The 20413-nt window shown below is 34.6% G+C and overlaps 1 protein-coding gene across 1 annotated transcript in view; it reads left to right on the top strand.

Annotated features, from left to right (window-relative positions):
* The first annotated feature begins 607 nt into the window (after positions 1-607).
* The window catches only part of LOC139901169 (uncharacterized), a 73091-nt gene continuing 53285 nt past the window's right edge, over positions 608-20413 (top strand). The window contains exon 1 of the mRNA XM_071883905.1: positions 608-788. Within this exon, the coding sequence (XP_071740006.1) occupies positions 608-788 (181 nt within the window). The remainder of the gene's footprint in view (positions 789-20413) is intronic.

The raw sequence follows: 20413 nt of genomic DNA, 5'->3' as shown, positions 1-20413 counted from the left end.
TGTGTTGGTGATATGTATTCATTTTATGCATATGTATTTATATAGTATGCTTATCCTCACTAAGCTTTATAGCTTACCCTCTCGTTGTTTACATTTTTATAGATTCACGTAGAAGAGGTGGCAAGGGTAAGCGCGGGGATTAGTGGACTATGGCGGGTTGCTTTAGAAGACTTGCTTTTAGATTGGACTTAGGATTGGGTAGTGCAATCCCAATCACCATGCTCGGCTTTATGTAGAACTTAAACACTTTGGGTCGCAAGTGTCTTTTGGGTCATGTTAAAACGGGTCATTGTGTTCCCGGGGTTGTCGTGGGACGATTTTAAGAAGGAATTCTTTGAGGAGTTCCGGACACAAGCCTATTTGACGCGGATGCGTGATGAGTTGCGAAGTTTGCGACAAGGGTCTATGGACCTAAATACTCTTAGGGCTACCTTTTTGTCTAAGGCTCGATTTTGCCCCGAGTATACTGATAATGATAGGTTGTTGACGGAGGATTTTCGTAATACTCTAAATGATGATTTACGTGGGAAGATTAGCATTGGGAAAGTGGACTCTTTTGCTAAGCTATTTTTTGTGGCTAAGGGTTTTTGAATCGTATACTTTTACGATGGTCGGTGATACTTCGGGTGAGAGAAGGGTTAAGTCGTATAGCACTTCGAGTAAGAAGGCTAGAAGTGTTATTGGTAGTACATGTAGCGAAAGGAAAAGAGTGTCGAATACTAGTGCCTCCAGATGTTTCAATTGTGGAGAAAGAGGTCACGAGTGCTGGGAGTGCCCGGTATCGAGAGGTAATGGCGTTGTGTGTTTCAATTACCGTAAAGAAAGAGATCACAAGGTGGAGTGTCCCGAGTTAGCAGTGGCGGGTGTAAGGACCCGTTCATATACATTATAAACGATTCACAATAGTTGATTACATCGCGAGGTATTTGACCTCTATATGATACGTTTTACAAACATTGCATTCGTTTTTAAAAGACAAACTTTCTTTACATCTAAAATTGATGGCATGCATGCCATTTCATATTACATCCAACTACAATTGACTTAATATTAATCTTGATGAACTCAACGACTCGAATGCAACGTCTTTCAAAGTATGTCATGAATGACTCCAAGTAATATCCTTAAAATGAGCTAATGTACAGCGGAAGATTTCTTTAATACCTGAGAATAAACATCCTCTAAAGTGTCAACCAAAAGGTTGGTGAGTTCATTAGTTTATCATAATCAATCATTTCCGTAATAGTAATAGACCACAAGATTTCATATACATAAACGTTTTAATAAAAATATTCTAAGTGGTTGAGCACTTGGTAACCATACTTAACATTTAATCAACGTCGCATATTCCCTTTATTATGAAATCTCACTACACTGTACCAAGTGTAGTCACTGAAACGAAGTACTGTGCAACCGTTGAATACTGGTCGTCCAGTCCGGTTGGGGTTGTCAGGCCCGATAGATCTATCAACAGGATTCGCGTTTACAATACCGCATGTAAATGGTAGTTACCAAGCTATTAGGGAAAAATATGCAAAGTGGTACAACTCAACGTAGAATATGTTTTTAGTACTTGTGTCCATTTCGTAAAACAGTTATAAAACAGTGCATGTATTCTCAGCCCAAAAATATATATAAAAAGGGAGTAATGAAACTCACAATATTGTCTTTCGTAGCAATTATGTATATGACGGCACTGAACAAGTACAGGGTTTGTCTCGGATTCACGAACCTCTATTAAGTATATATATTTATATGTTGGTCAATATATGTCTAACAATTTAGGTCAAGTCGTAGTGTATCACAATCCTAATGCTCGAGACCGACATGCAAAAGTCAACAAAAGTCAACTTGACCCAAAATAACTTCCAAAATCTATTCATGTTTATTATATAACTTATATATAGTCGTTTTATATATTTAAATATATTTATCAGATCTTATTATACTAAATAATACAAGTCATTTATTAATAAATAAAAATTTATATTTAAATTCATATATGATAAAAATATACTTTTATATATCTCAAGTAATAAAATTTATAAAATTCACTTAATATCATAAAAATATAGTGGTATGTATTATTAATGTAATTATATTACGTGTGGTAAAAATATCTTTGTACACATATTTATTTGATAAAATAATATTGATAATAATAATAATGATAAAAATAATAAAATTATAGTTTTAATAAAAATATTAATTTTTAGTAATAAAGATAATTTTAGTAATAACATCAACTGATAACAATTATAATAATCGTTTTAATAATAATATTAAAATTAATAATAATTCAGTTGACCATATCTTTTAATCCGTTCATCGAAACCACACGATTTCTAAATGAAAAGTTATTAATTTTTCTTTAGCTTTTCAACGACATGCATATCATATACCTTATCTCAGTAGCATATGTAACAAATTCGTGATTTATCATAAACTATTTAACGACAAAACTAAGCATACAAACATGCATAATCATATATACTCGAGCACTAGTCAGGGATACACTATTAATATATAAAAGATAAGATATGAATGCTCACGTATCAATATTGTGATTCAATATTGCAGAAAAGTACGTAGACGCAACGAAAATGATAAACGTTAGGTTGACCTCACGAGCAATACCCTCGAACAATACCCATAACCTCCATAGCTATAACCCATAATTTCCTTAGCTCTATCCCGTTTGAAAACTTATTTTGAAATCGTCTGAATATAACTCCGTCGTAGTATTTTATGTATACTAATAATATCTTGAAATAATACTAAGTAAATATATATATGTAATTCGATTGAGAGAGTTTAGAGAAATATATTTTCAAGTTTCTATGAAATAATGAAACCTATTGAATTCTATTTATAATAGATTTTTGAATTATTAAAGTGAATTATTAAAGTATGAATTATTAAAGTGAATTATTAAAGTATGAATTATTAAAGTGAATTATTAAAGTTAAAGTAAAGTAAAAGTAAAGTAAAGGTAAAGTAAAGGTAAAGTTAAAGTATAGTAAAAGTATAAAACTATGTACATATAATACGCGTATAAATATATTTAATATTAATTTAAATCGTTATATCATAAAACATTTTAGAAAAGTAGAATTATATATATTCATAATAGGTTTCAAGTTTTTAAATTACAGTCTGTTGGTGAAGCATGGAATAAAGTCCAAAGGTTTAATAAACGTATGAAATCACCTTAATGAAAAAATGTCGAGTTACTTAACTTGTCGATATCCAACATCTAAGTTATTTACACTCCAAGTTCTTACTTATAGATCACTTTACCATTTTCCGAATATTGTCAAAAAGAATAGATTTCATAAATCACAGTGGACCTCATAACATTGGCCCGTAATCATATCATAATGTATCTGATAATTCAATCATTTGATATTATCTCTTAATTCTGTCGATAAATATATCGAAACAAATACGTTCATGTAAAGTATCATATATCTAATACTTTGTTAATGTTTTCAGTTAATATTATATATTATATATACATATCTATATACACATAATTGTTCGTGAATCATCGAACACGGTCAAAGGGTAATTGATTACATGAATGTAGTTCCAAACTTTTTGAGATTCAACATTACAAATTCTGTTTATCGTGTCGGAAATATATAAAGGTTAGGTTTAAATTTGGTCGGAAATTTCGTGGTCGTCACAGTACCTACTCGTTAAAGAAATTTCGTCCCGAAATTTGATCGAGGTCGTCATGGCTAACCATAAATATGTTTTCACGACGGATATGTGTTGATAGATAGGATTTTATTACCATAGAGTAATATGGATAAAATGATCCGATTACTCGAAGCGTATGAGTGAAGCTATCACAAAATAGTGGAATGAGGAAAATAAGTTTCGTCATAGTTTTTGACGTAGTCATTGTAGTGACCCGAACTTTTCCATGTTTATATATATTAATTGAGATTGATATTTACATGATTAAATGTTTCCAACATATTAAGCAATCAAACTTGTTAAGACTTGATTAATTGAAATAGGTTTCATATAGACAATTGACTACCCAAGTTGACCGGTGATTCACGAACGTTAAAACTTGTAAAAACTATATGATGACATATATATGGTTATATATATAGTTAACATGATATTATGATAAGTAAACATATCATTAAGTATATTAACAATGAACTACATATGTAAAAACAAGACTACTAACTTAATGATTTTGAAACGAGACATATATGTAACGATTATCGTTGTAACGACATTTAATGTATATATATCATATTAAGAGATATTTGTACCTCATAATATCATGATAATATAATAATTTAAAATCTCTTTTGATATTATAAACATTGGGTTAACAACATTTAACAAGATCGTTAACCTAAAGGTTTCAAAACAACATTTACATGTAACGACTAACGATGACTTAACGACTCAGTTAAAATATATATACATGTAGTATTTTAATATGTATTCATACACTTTTGAAAGACTTCAAGACACTTATCAAAATACTTCTACTTAACAAAAATGCTTACAATTACATCCTCGTTCAGTTTCATCAACAATTCTACTCGTATGCACCCGTATTCGTACTCGTACAATACACAGCTTTTAGATGTATGTACTATTGGTATATACACTCCAGTGATCAGCTCTTAGCAGCCCATGTGAGTCACCTAACACATGTGGGAACCATCATTTGGCAACTAGCATGAAATATCTCATAAAATTACAAAAATATGAGTAATCATTCATGACTTATTTACATGAAAACAAAATTACATATCCTTTATATCTAATCCATACACCAACGACCAAAAACACCTACAAACACTTTCATTCTTCAATTTTCTTCATCTAATTGATCTCTCTCAAGTTCTATCTTCAAGTTCTAAGTGTTCTTCATAAATTCCAAAAGTTCTAGTTTCATAAAATCAAGAATACTTTCAAGTTTGCTAGCTCACTTCCAATCTTGTAAGGTGATCATCCAACCTCAAGAAATCTTTGTTTCTTACAGTAGGTTATCATTCTAATACAAGGTAATAATCATATTCAAACTTTGGTTCAATTTCTATAACTATAACAATCTTATTTCAAGTGATGATCTTACTTGAACTTGTTTTCGTGTCATGATTCTGCTTCAAGAACTTCGAGCCATCCAAGGATCTGTTGAAGCTAGATCCATTTTTCTCTTTTCCAGTAGGTTTATCCAAGGAACTTAAGGTAGTAATGATGTTCATAACATCATTTGATTCATACATATAAAGCTATCTTATTCGAAGGTTTAAACTTGTAATCACTAGAACATAGTTTAGTTAATTCTAAACTTGTTCGCAAACAAAAGTTAATCCTTCTAACTTGACTTTTAAAATCAACTAAACACATGTTCTATATCTATATGATATGCTAACTTAATGATTTAAAACCTGAAAACACGAAAAACACCGTAAAATCGGATTTACGCCGTCGTAGTAACACCGCGGGCTGTTTTGGGTTAGTTAATTAAAAACTATGATAAACTTTGATTTAAAATTTGTTATTCTAAGAAAATGATTTTTATTATGAACATGAAACTATATCCAAAAATTATGGTTAAACTCAAAGTGGAAGTATGTTTTCTAAAATGGTCATCTAGACGTCGTTCTTTCGACTGAAATGACCACCTTTACAAAAACGACTTGTAACTTATTTCTCCGACTATAAACCTATACTTTTCTGTTTAGATTCATAAAATAGAGTTCAATATGAAACCATAGCAATTTGATTCAATCAAAACGGATTTAAAATGAAGAAGTTATGGGTAAAACAAGATTGGATAATTTTTCTCATTTTAGCTACGTGAAAATTGGTAACAAATCTATTCCAACCATAACTTAATCAACTTGTATTGTATATTATGTAATCTTGAGATACCATAGACACGTATACAATGTTTCGACCTATCATGTCGACACATCTATATATATTTCGGAATAACCATAGACACTCTATATGTGAATGTTGGAGTTAGCTATACAGGGTTGAGGTTGATTCCAAAATATATATAGTTTGAGTTGTGATCAATACTGAGATACGTATACACTGGGTCGTGGATTGATTCAAGATAATATTTATCGATTTATTTCTGTACATCTAACTGTGGACAACTAGTTGTAGGTTACTAACGAGGACAGCTGACTTAATAAACTTAAAACATCAAAATATATTAAAAGTGTTGTAAATATATTTTAAACATACTTTGATATATATGTATATATTGTTATAGGTTCGTGAATCAACCGGTGGTCAAGTCTTACTTCCCGACGAAATAAAAATCTGTGAAAGTGAGTTATAGTCCCACTTTTAAAATCTAATATTTTTGGGATGAGAATACATGCAGGTTTTATAAATGATTTACAAAATAGACACAAGTACGTGAAACTACATTCTATGGTTGAATTATGGAAATCGAATATGCCCCTTTTTATTAAGTCTGGTAATCTAAGAATTAGGGAACAGACACCCTAATTGACGCGAATCCTAAAGATAGATCTATTGGGCCTAACAAACCCCATCCAAAGTACCGGATGCTTTAGTACTTCGAAATTTATATCATATCCGAAGGGTGTCCCGGAATGATGGGGATATTCTTATATATGCATCTTGTTAATGTCGGTTACCAGGTGTTCACCATATGAATGATTTTTATCTCTATGTATGGGATGTGTATTGAAATATGAAATCTTGTGGTCTATTATTATGATTTGATATATATAGGTTAAACCTATAACTCACCAACATTTTTGTTGACGTTTTAAGCATGTTTATTCTCAGGTGATTATTAAGAGCTTCCGCTGTCGCATACTTAAATAAGGACGAGATTTGGAGTCCATGCTTGTATGATATTGTGTAAAAACTGCATTCAAGAAACTTATTTTGTTGTAACATATTTGTATTGTAAACCATTATGTAATGGTCGTGTGTAAACAGGATATTTTAGATTATCATTATTTGATAATCTACGTAAAGCTTTTTAAACCTTTATTGATGAAATAAAGGTTATGGTTTGTTTTAAAATGAATGCAGTCTTTGAAAAACGTCTCATATAGAGGTCAAAACCTCGCAACGAAATCAATTAATATGGAACGTTTTTAATCAATAAGAACGGGACATTTCAGTTGGTATCAGAGCGTTGGTCTTAGAGAACCAGAAAATTTGCATTAGTGTGTCTTATCGAGTTTGTTAGGATGCATTAGTGATTCTGGACTTCGACCGTGTTTTCTTTAAAAATGATTGCTTAACATTTTTGTTGGAAACTATATATTTTTAACATATGAATATTATGTGATATATTAATCTCTTAACGTGTTTGATATTATGTGATAGATGTCTACCTCTAGAACAAGTCCCATTGACTCACCTAATAATAATGAAGAGTCAAATGTAAATTGGAATGATTCGTGGACTGATTCACAAGTTCCCGAAGAGGAACCGGAAGAAGAGTCGGAACCGGAAGAAGAATCGAAACCGGAAGAAGAATCGGAACCGGAAGAAGAATCGGAACCGGTGGGAGAAATAATAAAATGGTTAAGTAAAAGAGAATCCTCAACCAACCGACCAAGGTTAATTATGGTCAATGGTGTTTCCGCCAAGGAAGCAAAATATTGGGAGGATTACCAATTCTCCGATGAATCGGATTCTGACGAGAATTCCAATGATGTTATAGAAATTACCCCAACTGAATTTAAAAAGGCAAAAGAAAATAATAAGGGAAAGGGCATAAAAATAGAGAAATCTAATTCCAACCCCGATGAACTTTATATGTATCGTCAACCCCCGAAGTCCTTAAGTTGTAACAATGACCCGGGAACCTCTAAACCACCAGGTTTTTCTAAACCAATGTGGACAACGAAGGCTCGTATTAGGGGAACATCATATATCCCTAGAAACTTGGCAAAACGAACCAAAACCGAAGAAGAAGAAATGAGCGAGTCGGAATAAGATAGTTGTATTCGTGTGGTGTAATATATGTAATATAGTGTTCTTATGCTTTATGATATATGTAAAAATTGCTTGTATTAATAAGTATTTTTTTATGAATCTAACTCTTGTCTATTTTACAGTTTAAAAACACAAAATGGATAGACAACCCAATATTTTAAGAGACCTACCCGAAGACATGATTGATGAAATCTTGTCTAGAGTCGGCCAGAAGTCCTCGGCATAACTATTTAAGGCGAGATCAGTTTGTAAGACATTCGAAGAACGTTCCAAGAATGTCTTGGTTTATAAGAGACTTTCGTTTGAAAGATGGGGGATAGCACATTGGGAAACCCATAAGTTACGATGTGTTTACTTTGACGCATATATTGCGGGGAACCCAAATGCTATTTTACGCAACGGGTTAAGAAATTATTTTGACTCAATATATCCGAATATTGGACTTCGTGATTTAGAAAAAGCGGCTAACATGCAACATAAAGAAGCATGTTATACTTACGGATTAGTAATGTTCGCTTCTCACCAAAGTGAGAACAAGAACATCGGGCTACAACTATTAAACAAAACGTTTCCACAAGTGACGGAGTCGGTAATTGGGGTAAGAAATGAGGTTTTTAGATTGTTACGGGACTGTTGGACATTACGTAACCCTCGTCCTTTTGACGATGTTACAACACGCTGTCTTATCAACGGCCATAACAGTTATGTTCCACAAGACCAAGGATGGGAAGTAATCCTAGTAAAACCAGAATGCATGACTTGTTTCTGGACGTATGAATTACGTGTCTTTATTGTCTTTGCTGAACGACTTGTGTACTAGCTAGAATTATCTTCACAACTATCTTGTATCAAAGTTATTGTGTGCGATATTTCATGCTTTATGTAAAATAAACGGTATTGTAAGTTTGTAAAATATTGTATAAAAGTTTGAACGCGAAATATTATTATAATCAGTTTTTCATATAGAATTGTAGTAGTTGAATTGTATATTAGCTACTAAGTATGAACTTAACGGGTAGGTACTACCCGAATTTAAACTTATAAAATGCTAATATGAAGAAAAAGCTTTTATAAATGAGTTCATATTATGCTACGAAATACTATTAACTACTCTTAATATTCTGTATGATTAACTTGTTCCATTTGACTATTTTGAAGGAAATGACACCGACTACTAGACACACCGTGAATATGAATGAAGAGGAATTCCGTACTTTTCTAGCTTCAAACATAGCCGCAGTACAGGCTGCGCTACATACCAACAATAACCTTGGATCTAGCAGTACAGGAAATCGTGTAGGATGCACCTACAAAGAATTCACTGCCTGCAAACCTTTGGAATTTGATGGAACCGAAGGACCGATCGGATTGAAACGGTGGACCGAGAAGGTCGAATCGGTGTTTGCCATAAGTAAGTGTACTGAAGAGGACAAAGTGAAGTACGCTACGCATACCTTCACAGGTTCTGCGTTAACATGGTGGAATACCTATCTAGAGCAAGTGGGATAAGATGATGCGTACGCACTACCATGGTCAGCATTCAAGCACTTGATGAACGAGAAGTACCGTCCCAGAACCGAGGTCAATAAGCTCAAGACAGAACTTAGAGGGTTACGAACCCAAGGATTTGATATTACCACGTACGAAAGACGATTCATAGAATTGTGCCTATTGTGTCTGGGAGCATTCGAAGATGAGGAAGAGAAGATCGACGCGTTTGTGAAAGGATTACCGGAAAGAATCCAAGAAGATATAAGTTCACACGAGCCCGCCTCCATACAACAGGCATGTAGAATGGCTCACAAACTAGTGAACCAGATTGAAGAAAGAATTAAAGAACAGACTGCTGAAGAGGCCAATGTGAAGCAAGTCAAAAGAAAGTGGGAGGATAACGGTGATAAGAATCACCAATACAACAACAACATCAATTACAACAATAATCGCAACAATTATCCCAACAATCGCAACATCAATCGCAACTACAACAAACGGCCCAACAACAACAACAACAACAACAGCAACAGCAACTACAACAATCATCCCAACAACAATAATAACCGCAACAACAACAACAATCAGAAGCAGCTATGCCAAAGGTGTGAAAAGTATCACTCGGGGTTCTGCACCAAATTTTGCAACAAGTGTAAAAGAAATGGTCATAACGCGACAAAGTGTGAGGTTTACGGACCAGGGGTTAATAGAACGAAAGGAACAAATGGTGTCGGAACGAGTAATGGCGGAGCAAGTAGTGTCGGAGCAAGTTATGCCAATGTAGTTTGTTATAAATGTGGAAAACCGGGCCACATTATTAGAAATTGCCCGAACCAGGAGAACACGAATGGACAAGGCCGCGGAAGAGTTTTCAATATTAATGCGGCAGAGGCACAGGAAGACCCGGAGCTTGTTACGGGTACGTTTCTTATTGACAATAAATCTGCTTACGTTTTATTTGATTCGGGTGCGGATAGAAGCTATATGAGTAGAGATTTTTGTGCTAAATTAAGTTGTCCATTGACGCCTTTGGATAGTAAATTTTTACTCGAATTAGCAAATGGTAAATTAATTTCAGCAGATAATATATGTCGGAATCGAGAAATTAAACTGGTTAGCGAAACATTTAAGATTGATTTGATACCAGTAGAGTTAGGGAGTTTTGATGTGATAATCGGTATGGACTGGTTGAAAGAAGTGAAAGCAGAGATCGTCTGTTACAAAAATGCAATTCGCATTATACGAGAAAAAGGAAAACCCTTAATGGTGTACGGAGAAAAGGGCAACACGAAGCTACATCTTATTAGTAATTTGAAGGCACAAAAACTAATAAGAAAAGGTTGCTATGCTGTTCTAGCACACGTCGAGAAAGTACAAACTGAAGAAAAGAGCATCAATGATGTTCCCATTGCAAAAGAATTTCCCGATGTATTTCCGAAAGAATTACCGGGATTACCCCCACATCGATCTGTTGAATTTCAAATAGATCTTGTACCAGGAGCTGCACCAATAGCTCATGCTCCTTACAGACTTGCACCCAGCGAGATGAAAGAACTGCAAAGCCAATTACAAGAACTTTTAGAGCGTGGTTTCATTCGACCAAGCACATCACCGTGGGGAGCTCCTGTTTTGTTTGTCAAGAAGAAAGATGGTACATTCAGGTTGTGTATCGACTACCGAGAGTTGAACAAACTTACCATCAAGAACCGCTACCCACTACCGAGAATCGATGACTTATTTGATCAACTACAAGGCTCGTCTGTTTATTCAAAGATTGACTTACGTTCCGGGTATCATCAAATGCGGGTGAAAGAAGATGATATTCCAAAGACTGCTTTCAGAACACGTTACGGTCATTACGAGTTTATGGTCATGCCGTTTGGTTTAACTAATGCACCAGCTGTGTTCATGGACCTTATGAAGCGAGTGTGTGGACCATACCTTGACAAGTTTGTCATTGTTTTCATTGATGACATACTTATTTACTCAAAGAATGACCAAGAACACGGTGAACATTTGAGAAAGGTGTTAGAAGTATTGAGGAAGGAAGAATTGTACGCTAAGTTTTCAAAGTGTGCATTTTGGTTGGAAGAAGTTCAATTCCTCGGTCACATAGTGAACAAAGAAGGTATTAAGGTGGATCCAGCAAAGATAGAAACTGTTGAAAAGTGGGAAACCCCAAAAACTCCGAAACACGTACGCCAGTTTTTAGGACTAGCTGGTTACTACAGAAGGTTCATCCAAGACTTTTCCAGAATAGCAAAACCCTTGACTGCATTAACGCATAAAGGGAAGAAATTTGAATGGAATGATGAACAAGAGAAAGCGTTCCAGTTATTGAAGAAAAATCTAACTACGGCACCTATATTGTCATTGCCTGAAGGGAATGATGATTTTGTGATTTATTGTGACGCATCAAAGCAAGGTCTCGGTTGTGTATTAATGCAACGAACGAAGGTGATTGCTTATGCGTCTAGACAATTGAAGATTCACGAACAAAATTATATGACGCATGATTTGGAATTAGGCGCGGTTGTTTTTGCATTAAAGACTTGGAGGCACTACTTATATGGGGTCAAAAGTATTATATATACCGACCACAAAAGTCTTCAACACATATTTAATCAGAAACAATTGAATATGAGGCAGCATAGGTGGATTGAATTATTGAATGATTACGACTTTGAGATTCGTTACCACCCGGGGAAGGCAAATGTGGTAGCCGATGCCTTGAGCAGGAAGGACAGAGAACCCATTCGAGTAAAATCTATGAATATAATGATTCATAATAACCTTACTACTCAAATAAAGGAGGCGCAACAAGGAGTTTTAAAAGAGGGAAATTTAAAGGATGAAATACCCAAAGGATCGGAGAAGCATCTTAATATTCGGGAAGACGGAACCCGGTATAGGGCTGAAAGGATTTGGGTACCAAAATTTGGAGATATGAGAGAAATGGTACTTAGAGAAGCTCATAAAACCAGATACTCAATACATCCTGGAACGGGGAAGATGTACAAGGATCTCAAGAAACATTTTTGGTGGCCGGGTATGAAAGCCGATGTTGCTAAATATGTAGGAGAATGTTTGACGTGTTCTAAGGTCAAAGCTGAGCATCAGAAACCATCAGGTCTACTTCAACAACCCGAAATCCCGGAATGGAAATGGGAAAACATTACCATGGATTTCATCACTAAATTGCCAAGGACTGCAAGTGGTTTTGATACTATTTGGGTAATAGTTGATCGTCTCACCAAATCAGCACACTTCCTGCCAATAAGAGAAGATGACAAGATGGAGAAGTTAGCACGACTGTATTTGAAGGAAGTCGTCTCCAGACATGGAATACCAATCTCTATTATCTCTGATAGGGATGGCAGATTTATTTCAAGATTCTGGCAGACATTACAGCAAGCATTAGGAACTCGTCTAGACATGAGTACTGCCTATCATCCACAAACTGATGGGCAGAGTGAAAGGACGATACAAACGCTTGAAGACATGCTACGAGCATGTGTTATTGATTTCGGAAACAGTTGGGATCGACATCTACCGTTAGCAGAATTTTCCTACAACAACAGCTACCATTCAAGCATTGAGATGGCGCCGTTTGAAGCACTTTATGGTAGAAAGTACAGGTCTCCGATTTGTTGGAGTGAAGTGGGGGATAGACAGATTACGGGTCCGGAGATTATACAAGAAACTACCGAGAAGATCATCCAAATTCAACAACGGTTGAAAACTGCCCAAAGTCGACAAAAGAGCTACGCTGACATTAAAAGAAAAGATATAGAATTTGAAATTGGAGAGATGGTCATGCTTAAAGTTGCACCTTGGAAAGGCGTTGTTCGATTTGGTAAACGACGGAAATTAAATCCAAGGTATATTGGACCATTCAAGATTATTGATCGTGTCGGACCAGTAGCTTACCGACTTGAGTTACCTCAACAACTCGCGGCTGTACATAACACTTTCCACGTCTCGAATTTGAAGAAATGTTTTGCTAAAGAAGATCTCACTATTCCGTTAGATGAAATCCAAATCAACGAAAAACTTCAATTCATCGAAGAACCCGTCGAAATAATGGATCGTGAGGTTAAAAGACTTAAGCAAAACAAGATACCAATTGTTAAGGTTCAATGGAATGCTCGTAGAGGACTCGAGTTCACCTGGGAGCGTGAAGATCAGATGAAGAAGAAATACCCGCATCTCTTTTCAGAAGATTTGTCAACACCTTCAACAGCTTAAAATTTCGGGACGAAATTTATTTAACGGGTAGGTACTGTAGTGACCCGAACTTTTCCATGTTTATATATATTAATTGAGATTGATATTTACATGATTAAATGTTTCCAACATATTAAGCAATCAAACTTGTTAAGACTTGATTAATTGAAATAGGTTTCATATAGACAATTGACTACCCAAGTTGACCGGTGATTCACGAACGTTAAAACTTGTAAAAACTATATGATGACATATATATGGTTATATATATAGTTAACATGATATTATGATAAGTAAACATATCATTAAGTATATTAACAATGAACTACATATGTAAAAACAAGACTACTAACTTAATGATTTTGAAACGAGACATATATGTAACGATTATCGTTGTAAAGACATTTAATGTATATATATCATATTAAGAGATATTTGTACATCATAATATCATGATAATATAATAATTTAAAATCTCTTTTGATATTATAAACATTGGGTTAACAACATTTAACAAGATCGTTAACCTAAAGGTTTCAAAACAACATTTACATGTAACGACTAACGATGACTTAACGACTCAGTTAAAATGTATATACATGTAGTATTTTAATATGTATTCATACACTTTTGAAAGACTTCAAGACACTTATCAAAATACTTCTACTTAACAAAAATGCTTACAATTACATCCTCGTTCAGTTTCATCAACAATTCTACTCGTATGCACCCGTATTCGTACTCGTACAATACACAGCTTTTAGATGTATGTACTATTGGTATATACACTCCAATGATCAGCTCTTAGCAGCCCATGTGAGTCACCTAACACATGTGGGAACCATCATTTGGCAACTAGCATGAAATATCTCATAAAATTACAAAAATATGAGTAATCATTCATGACTTATTTACATGAAAACAAAATTACATATCCTTTATATCTAATCCATACACCAACGACCAAAAACACCTACAAACACTTTCATTCTTCAATTTTCTTCATCTAATTGATCTCTCTCAAGTTCTATCTTCAAGTTCTAAGTGTTCTTCATAAATTCCAAAAGTTCTAGTTTCATAAAATCAAGAATACTTTCAAGTTTGCTAGCTCACTTCCAATCTTGTAAGGTGATCATCCAACCTCAAGAAATCTTTGTTTCTTACAGTAGGTTATCATTCTAATACAAGGTAATAATCATATTCAAACTTTAGTTCAATTTCTATAACTATAACAATCTTATTTCAAGTGATGATCTTACTTGAACTTGTTTTCGTGTTATGATTCTGCTTCAAGAACTTCGAGCCATCCAAGGATCCGTTGAAGCTAGATCCATTTTTCTCTTTTCCAGTAGGTTTATCCAAGGAACTTAAGGTAGTAATGATGTTCATAACATCATTCGATTCATACATATAAAGCTATCTTATTCGAAGGTTTAAACTTGTAATCACTAGAACATAGTTTAGTTAATTCTAAACTTGTTCGCAAACAAAAGTTAATCCTTCTAACTTGACTTTTCAAATCAACTAAACACATGTTCTATATCTATATGATATGCTAACTTAATGATTTAAAACCTGAAAACACAAAAAACACCGTAAAACCGGATTTACGCCGTCGTAGTAACACCGCGGGCTGTTTTGGGTTAGTTAATTAAAAACTATGATAAACTTTGATTTAAAAGTTGTTATTCTGAGAAAATAATTTTTATTATGAACATGAAACTATATCCAAAAATTATGGTTAAACTCAAAGTGGAAGTATGTTTTCTAAAATGGTCATCTAGACGTCGTTCTTTCGACTGAAATGACTACCTTTACAAAAACGACTTGTAACTTATTTCTCTGACTATAAACCTATACTTTTCTGTTTAGATTCATAAAATAGAGTTCAATATGAAACCATAGCAATTTGATTCACTCAAAACGGATTTAAAATGAAGAAGTTATGGGTAAAACAAGATTGGATAATTTTTCTCATTTTAGCTACGTGAAAATTGGTAACAAATCTATTCCAACCATAACTTAATCAACTTGTATTGTATATTATGTAATCTTGAGATACCATAGACACGTATACAATGTTTCGACCTATCATGTCGACACATCTATATATATTTCGGAATAACCATAGACACTCTATATGTGAATGTTGGAGTTAGCTATACAGGGTTGAGGTTGATTCCAAAATATATATAGTTTGAGTTGTGATCAATACTGAGATACGTATACACTGGGTCGTGGATTGATTCAAGATAATATTTATCGATTTATTTCTGTACATCTAACTGTGGACAACTAGTTGTAGGTTACTAACGAGGACAGCTGACTTAATAAACTTAAAACATCAAAATATATTAAAAGTGTTGTAAATATATTTTAAACATACTTTGATATATATGTATATATTGTTATAGGTTCGTGAATCAACCGGTGGTCAAGTCTTACTTCCCGACGAAGTAAAAATCTGTGAAAGTGAGTTATAGTCCCACTTTTAAAATCTAATATTTTTGGGATGAGAATACATGCAGGTTTTATAAATGATTTACAAAATAGACACAAGTACGTGAAAATACATTCTATGGTTGAATTATCGAAATCGAATATGCCCCTTTTTATTAAGTCTGGTAATCTAAGAATTAGGGAACAGACACCCTAATTGACGTGAATCCTAAAGATAGATCTATTGGGCCTAACAAACCTCATCCAAAGTACCGGATGCTTTAGTACTTCGAAATTTATATCATATCCGAAGGGTGTCCCGGAATGATGGGGATATTCTTATATATGCATCTTGTTAATGTCGGTTACCAGGTGTTCACCATATGAATGATTTTTATCTCTATGTATGGGATGTGTATTGAAATATGAAATCTTGTGGTCTATTATTATGATTTGATATATATAGGTTAAACCTATAACTCACCAACATTTTTGTTGACGTTTTAAGCATGTTTATTCTCAGGTGATTATTAAGAGCTTCCGCTGTCGCATACTTAAATAAGGACGAGATTTGGAGTCCATGCTTGTATGATATTGTGTAAAAACTGCATTCAAGAAACTTATTTTGTTGTAACATATTTGTATTGTAAACCATTATGTAATTGTCGTGTGTAAACAGGATATTTTAGATTATCATTATTTGATAATCTACGTAAAGCTTTTTAAACCTTTATTGATGAAATAAAGGTTATGGTTTGTTTTAAAATGAATGCAGTCTTTGAAAAACGTCTCATATAGAGGTTAAAACCTCGCAACGAAATCAATTAATATGGAACGTTTTTAATCAATAAGAACGGGACATTTCAGTCATGGTTGAATTCCGGAATTCAAGGGATTCAAAAAAAAAAAATCTTGGAAATCTATAAGATCTGTTTCTTAGATATTTAAGGAAATTAGGATCTCTTTAATTAAATGCGATGATCTGTCCCGATTACTACGTCTGATATTTCCCTTATATATTTACCTTTTCCATTCCATTAGTTTTTACCACTTCTTTACTCAATTCCAATTTCAAAAGATTGCAAAAATGCTTAATCCAGTTCTAATCCTTGTCCTTATCCTTACTATCGCAACAATCATTCTCTTTTTCCAACTTCCACCGGAGGAATCTGTTTTCTTCTACTTCGCCCTTGGGGTTATAGTGTTTTTAATTCTCCCGTGTCTTTATGTTGCGATAAATATTAATATACACGGTTTGTAATTTATGTGTTGTTATTGGACTTTATATTCTCCCTTACATTTCGGAGTTTCATACTTTTGTTGTCTCTTTCCGGCTTTAAGTCAAGCGAATAATGGTCCAGAATTAGTTGGTATGAAGTTTTGGATGAACATAGTTAATGTTCTAAGAAGGAAATCGTAATGGTACGATCTTGATTTGGCAAATTACCAGAATATCCGGAAAGATAGAACTATCAAGAAGATATGTTCTTACTATGTTTGGAGATTTGGTAGAATGTAAGAGTCGTGTAAATGGCACATGATGATGGTATGTTCTGTGAATCATCACGTTCCATTAGAAACTTAGCATGAATTACTGTAATATAATCACGTTGATCAAGTGTCATTATATTATACTAACTCATGCTTCAGTTCCCAACACTACTTCAAAACATTCATATTTGAATTTTTTTCAGAATTTAGAAACCAACACAGTTTCTTTTATGTTGCAGATATTATGGAGAGATAAATGATCTCAGATAAGAATAGTTGTGAAAATATCTCCAGAAATATGGAGAATATGTATAATGTAAGACCCTAATCAGTTTGTACAGCAGTGTAATTATGTTACATAGAGTGTGGGCAATGTTGTGCAGTTAAACAGAAGTCACTGAGCGAGCTGAGCCTAGTGCGCGCCGCGCACACTAAAGGGAGCGCGCCGCGCACCCCTTACTGTAGCCGGGTTCCAGCTTTTTAAATCAGATATTTTGATGGGCATTTTGGTAAATTCACTTATGGACGGGTTAAAGACAGATAGGTCAGTTTGTGGAGCACCATTACTCCATTATCAACAACCTTATCACTTTAACTTTAATCCTAGAGAGAGATTGTGATTTTTGAGAGAGAAAGCTTAAATCCAAGAGGAAGGAGCTTGTTTTGGGTTAAAGTTCAAGCATTAAAGTCATTCATCTTATCTCTAGCTTCATTGTGGTAGTTGTGGTATGTTCTAATTTTATTTTCCTTACTTTGATTTAGTGTAAGGGTTAGGGTTTGAGTAAATGATGAACACAAAACCCATTATTGGTGATTTTGGGTGTTCTTGGGTAAAATTGAGTCTTGAATACTAATTGGTGACTAGTCTAGGGTTTCAAAGTATTAAATGATGTTTATGAACCCTAATTGGTGAGTTAATTGCTAACACACCTAGTTATTTAGTAAATGGGTGTTGGTTAGTTAGTGGATGACCCGAAATGGGTGTGTTGTCTTAAAATGGTTATTTGGGTAATAAATTGACCTAGTTTGGAAAGATGGGTATGAATTACCCTAATTATGTATTAGTTGGTGTTGTTGGACCTTAATCACTAGCTTTAAAGTGATTAGTGGTGGTCTTGACTTTAATTGGGCGGTTTTGGTATAAATGGGCGATTTAATACATTAAGTCATTAAATGCTCATGTGTAAGTGTTAGTATTGAGTCCACTTAGCTTGTGTGTTGATCAAGTACTTATTATATTAGGTACTTTGCTTTGAAGCTTGTGGAGGTCGAAATCGTCATCTAATTGTTAAGGTGAGTGGAATAATTATATGCGTATGTATATAATGTATCTATTTGTTGTAGCGTGAAATGTGTAGTGTCGAGGTGCTAAGACACCATGTTTCACGTGAAGAGTGTAGCATCGAGGTGTTAAGATGCCACTCGGGTGTAGCATCGAGGTGTTAAGATGCCACATTGGAGTGTAGTGTCGAGGTGTTAAGACACCACTCCGTAAACTAATGAGTGTTGCATCGAGGTGTTAAGATGCCACTCAGGGTGATGTGCCGAGGTGTTAAGGTGCCACCCTAGGGGTTAGTGGTGCGAGGTGTTAAGTGCCCTAATGGATGTTATGAACACCGATGGCGTTTTCGCGAGCGCCGTTCCCTTGTACTATTGGTCGACCATGGTTACTTGTGTTGTAAGCATATTATATCATTTCGAGTTATATTATTATGCGGTTGTTGCTAGCTTGTGGTATTGGAGATTATAGCTTGTTAATGTGACGATAAGCTAATTGTGTTGCTAGCATGTTTGCGGTTTGTGTAAGTGTATGCAAGTAGGTATAATTATATATGTATTCGTATAATTATTGCATTCACTAAGCTTTGCTTACCCTCTCGTTGTTTACCATTTTATAGGTTTGGTTTTGGACAAAGGTAAGGGCATCGTATTGGACTAGAGATCCCGCTTGATACTAGGGGACGCTTTTGGCTTTAGTAGCTCTTGGAGTTTGACCGGTAGTTGGGTAGTTTAATCCCAAACGCCATGCTCATTGTGTAGTTTGGAACTTAAACTTTTTGGTTGTCGAAACTCTAAACTTGTATTAAACTTGTATTTAGGGTCGTGTGGGCCCCGCTTGTAAAACATCATTTTTATGTATGATTCGTGTTAGTTTTACATATATAAGTTTGTTGTGAAAAGCGTTCGGTCTAAAAGTGTCGGGAAGTCGAAGATCTTTTCGCGAAAAATGGACATTTTGATCAGAACTGTCTCAGGCCTTGTGCGCGCCGCGCATAGGCAGTGGTGCGCGCCGCGCACCCTCCAGATCAGTTTTAAATTTTTTTTTATTCCGCGTTTTTGGTTGGTTAACGGGTTAGGTTGTTACAAGTGGTATCAGAGCATGGTCTAAGGGATTTAGGCGACTTGAGATAGGTGCCTAGACTTTGACCTTATTGTGTGAGCGCTTTATGCGGGACTTGTAGGACTTTGGGTCTAATCGGGAATTGTTAGTGCATTGGTTTATGAGAATTAACCTTGTGCTAATTGTTTGTGTTGTGTTTAGCAAGCATCAAGCGAGATAGGCGTTGTACTAGCGAGTTAATGCGACGTGCTCGTGTAGTAATGACTAGCTACCATTATTACGGGCGCAAGTCGTGTTAAACAAGCAATGTACGACGATTGTTGAGCGAGATGGAGTAGTGTGGCATATATGTATATACACATGTAATTGTCCTTTCGTTTTTGTGGTTTAACCTATTTCGTTTTATAGAATGAAGACGAGAAACGGTCCCGATCATGATAA

Source organism: Rutidosis leptorrhynchoides, chromosome 1, assembly GCF_046630445.1.
Source record: "Rutidosis leptorrhynchoides isolate AG116_Rl617_1_P2 chromosome 1, CSIRO_AGI_Rlap_v1, whole genome shotgun sequence".
Lineage (NCBI taxonomy): Eukaryota > Viridiplantae > Streptophyta > Magnoliopsida > Asterales > Asteraceae > Rutidosis > Rutidosis leptorrhynchoides.
The sequence above is the reverse complement of the archived record's forward strand: the minus strand, read 5'-3'. Positions and strand labels throughout refer to the sequence as shown.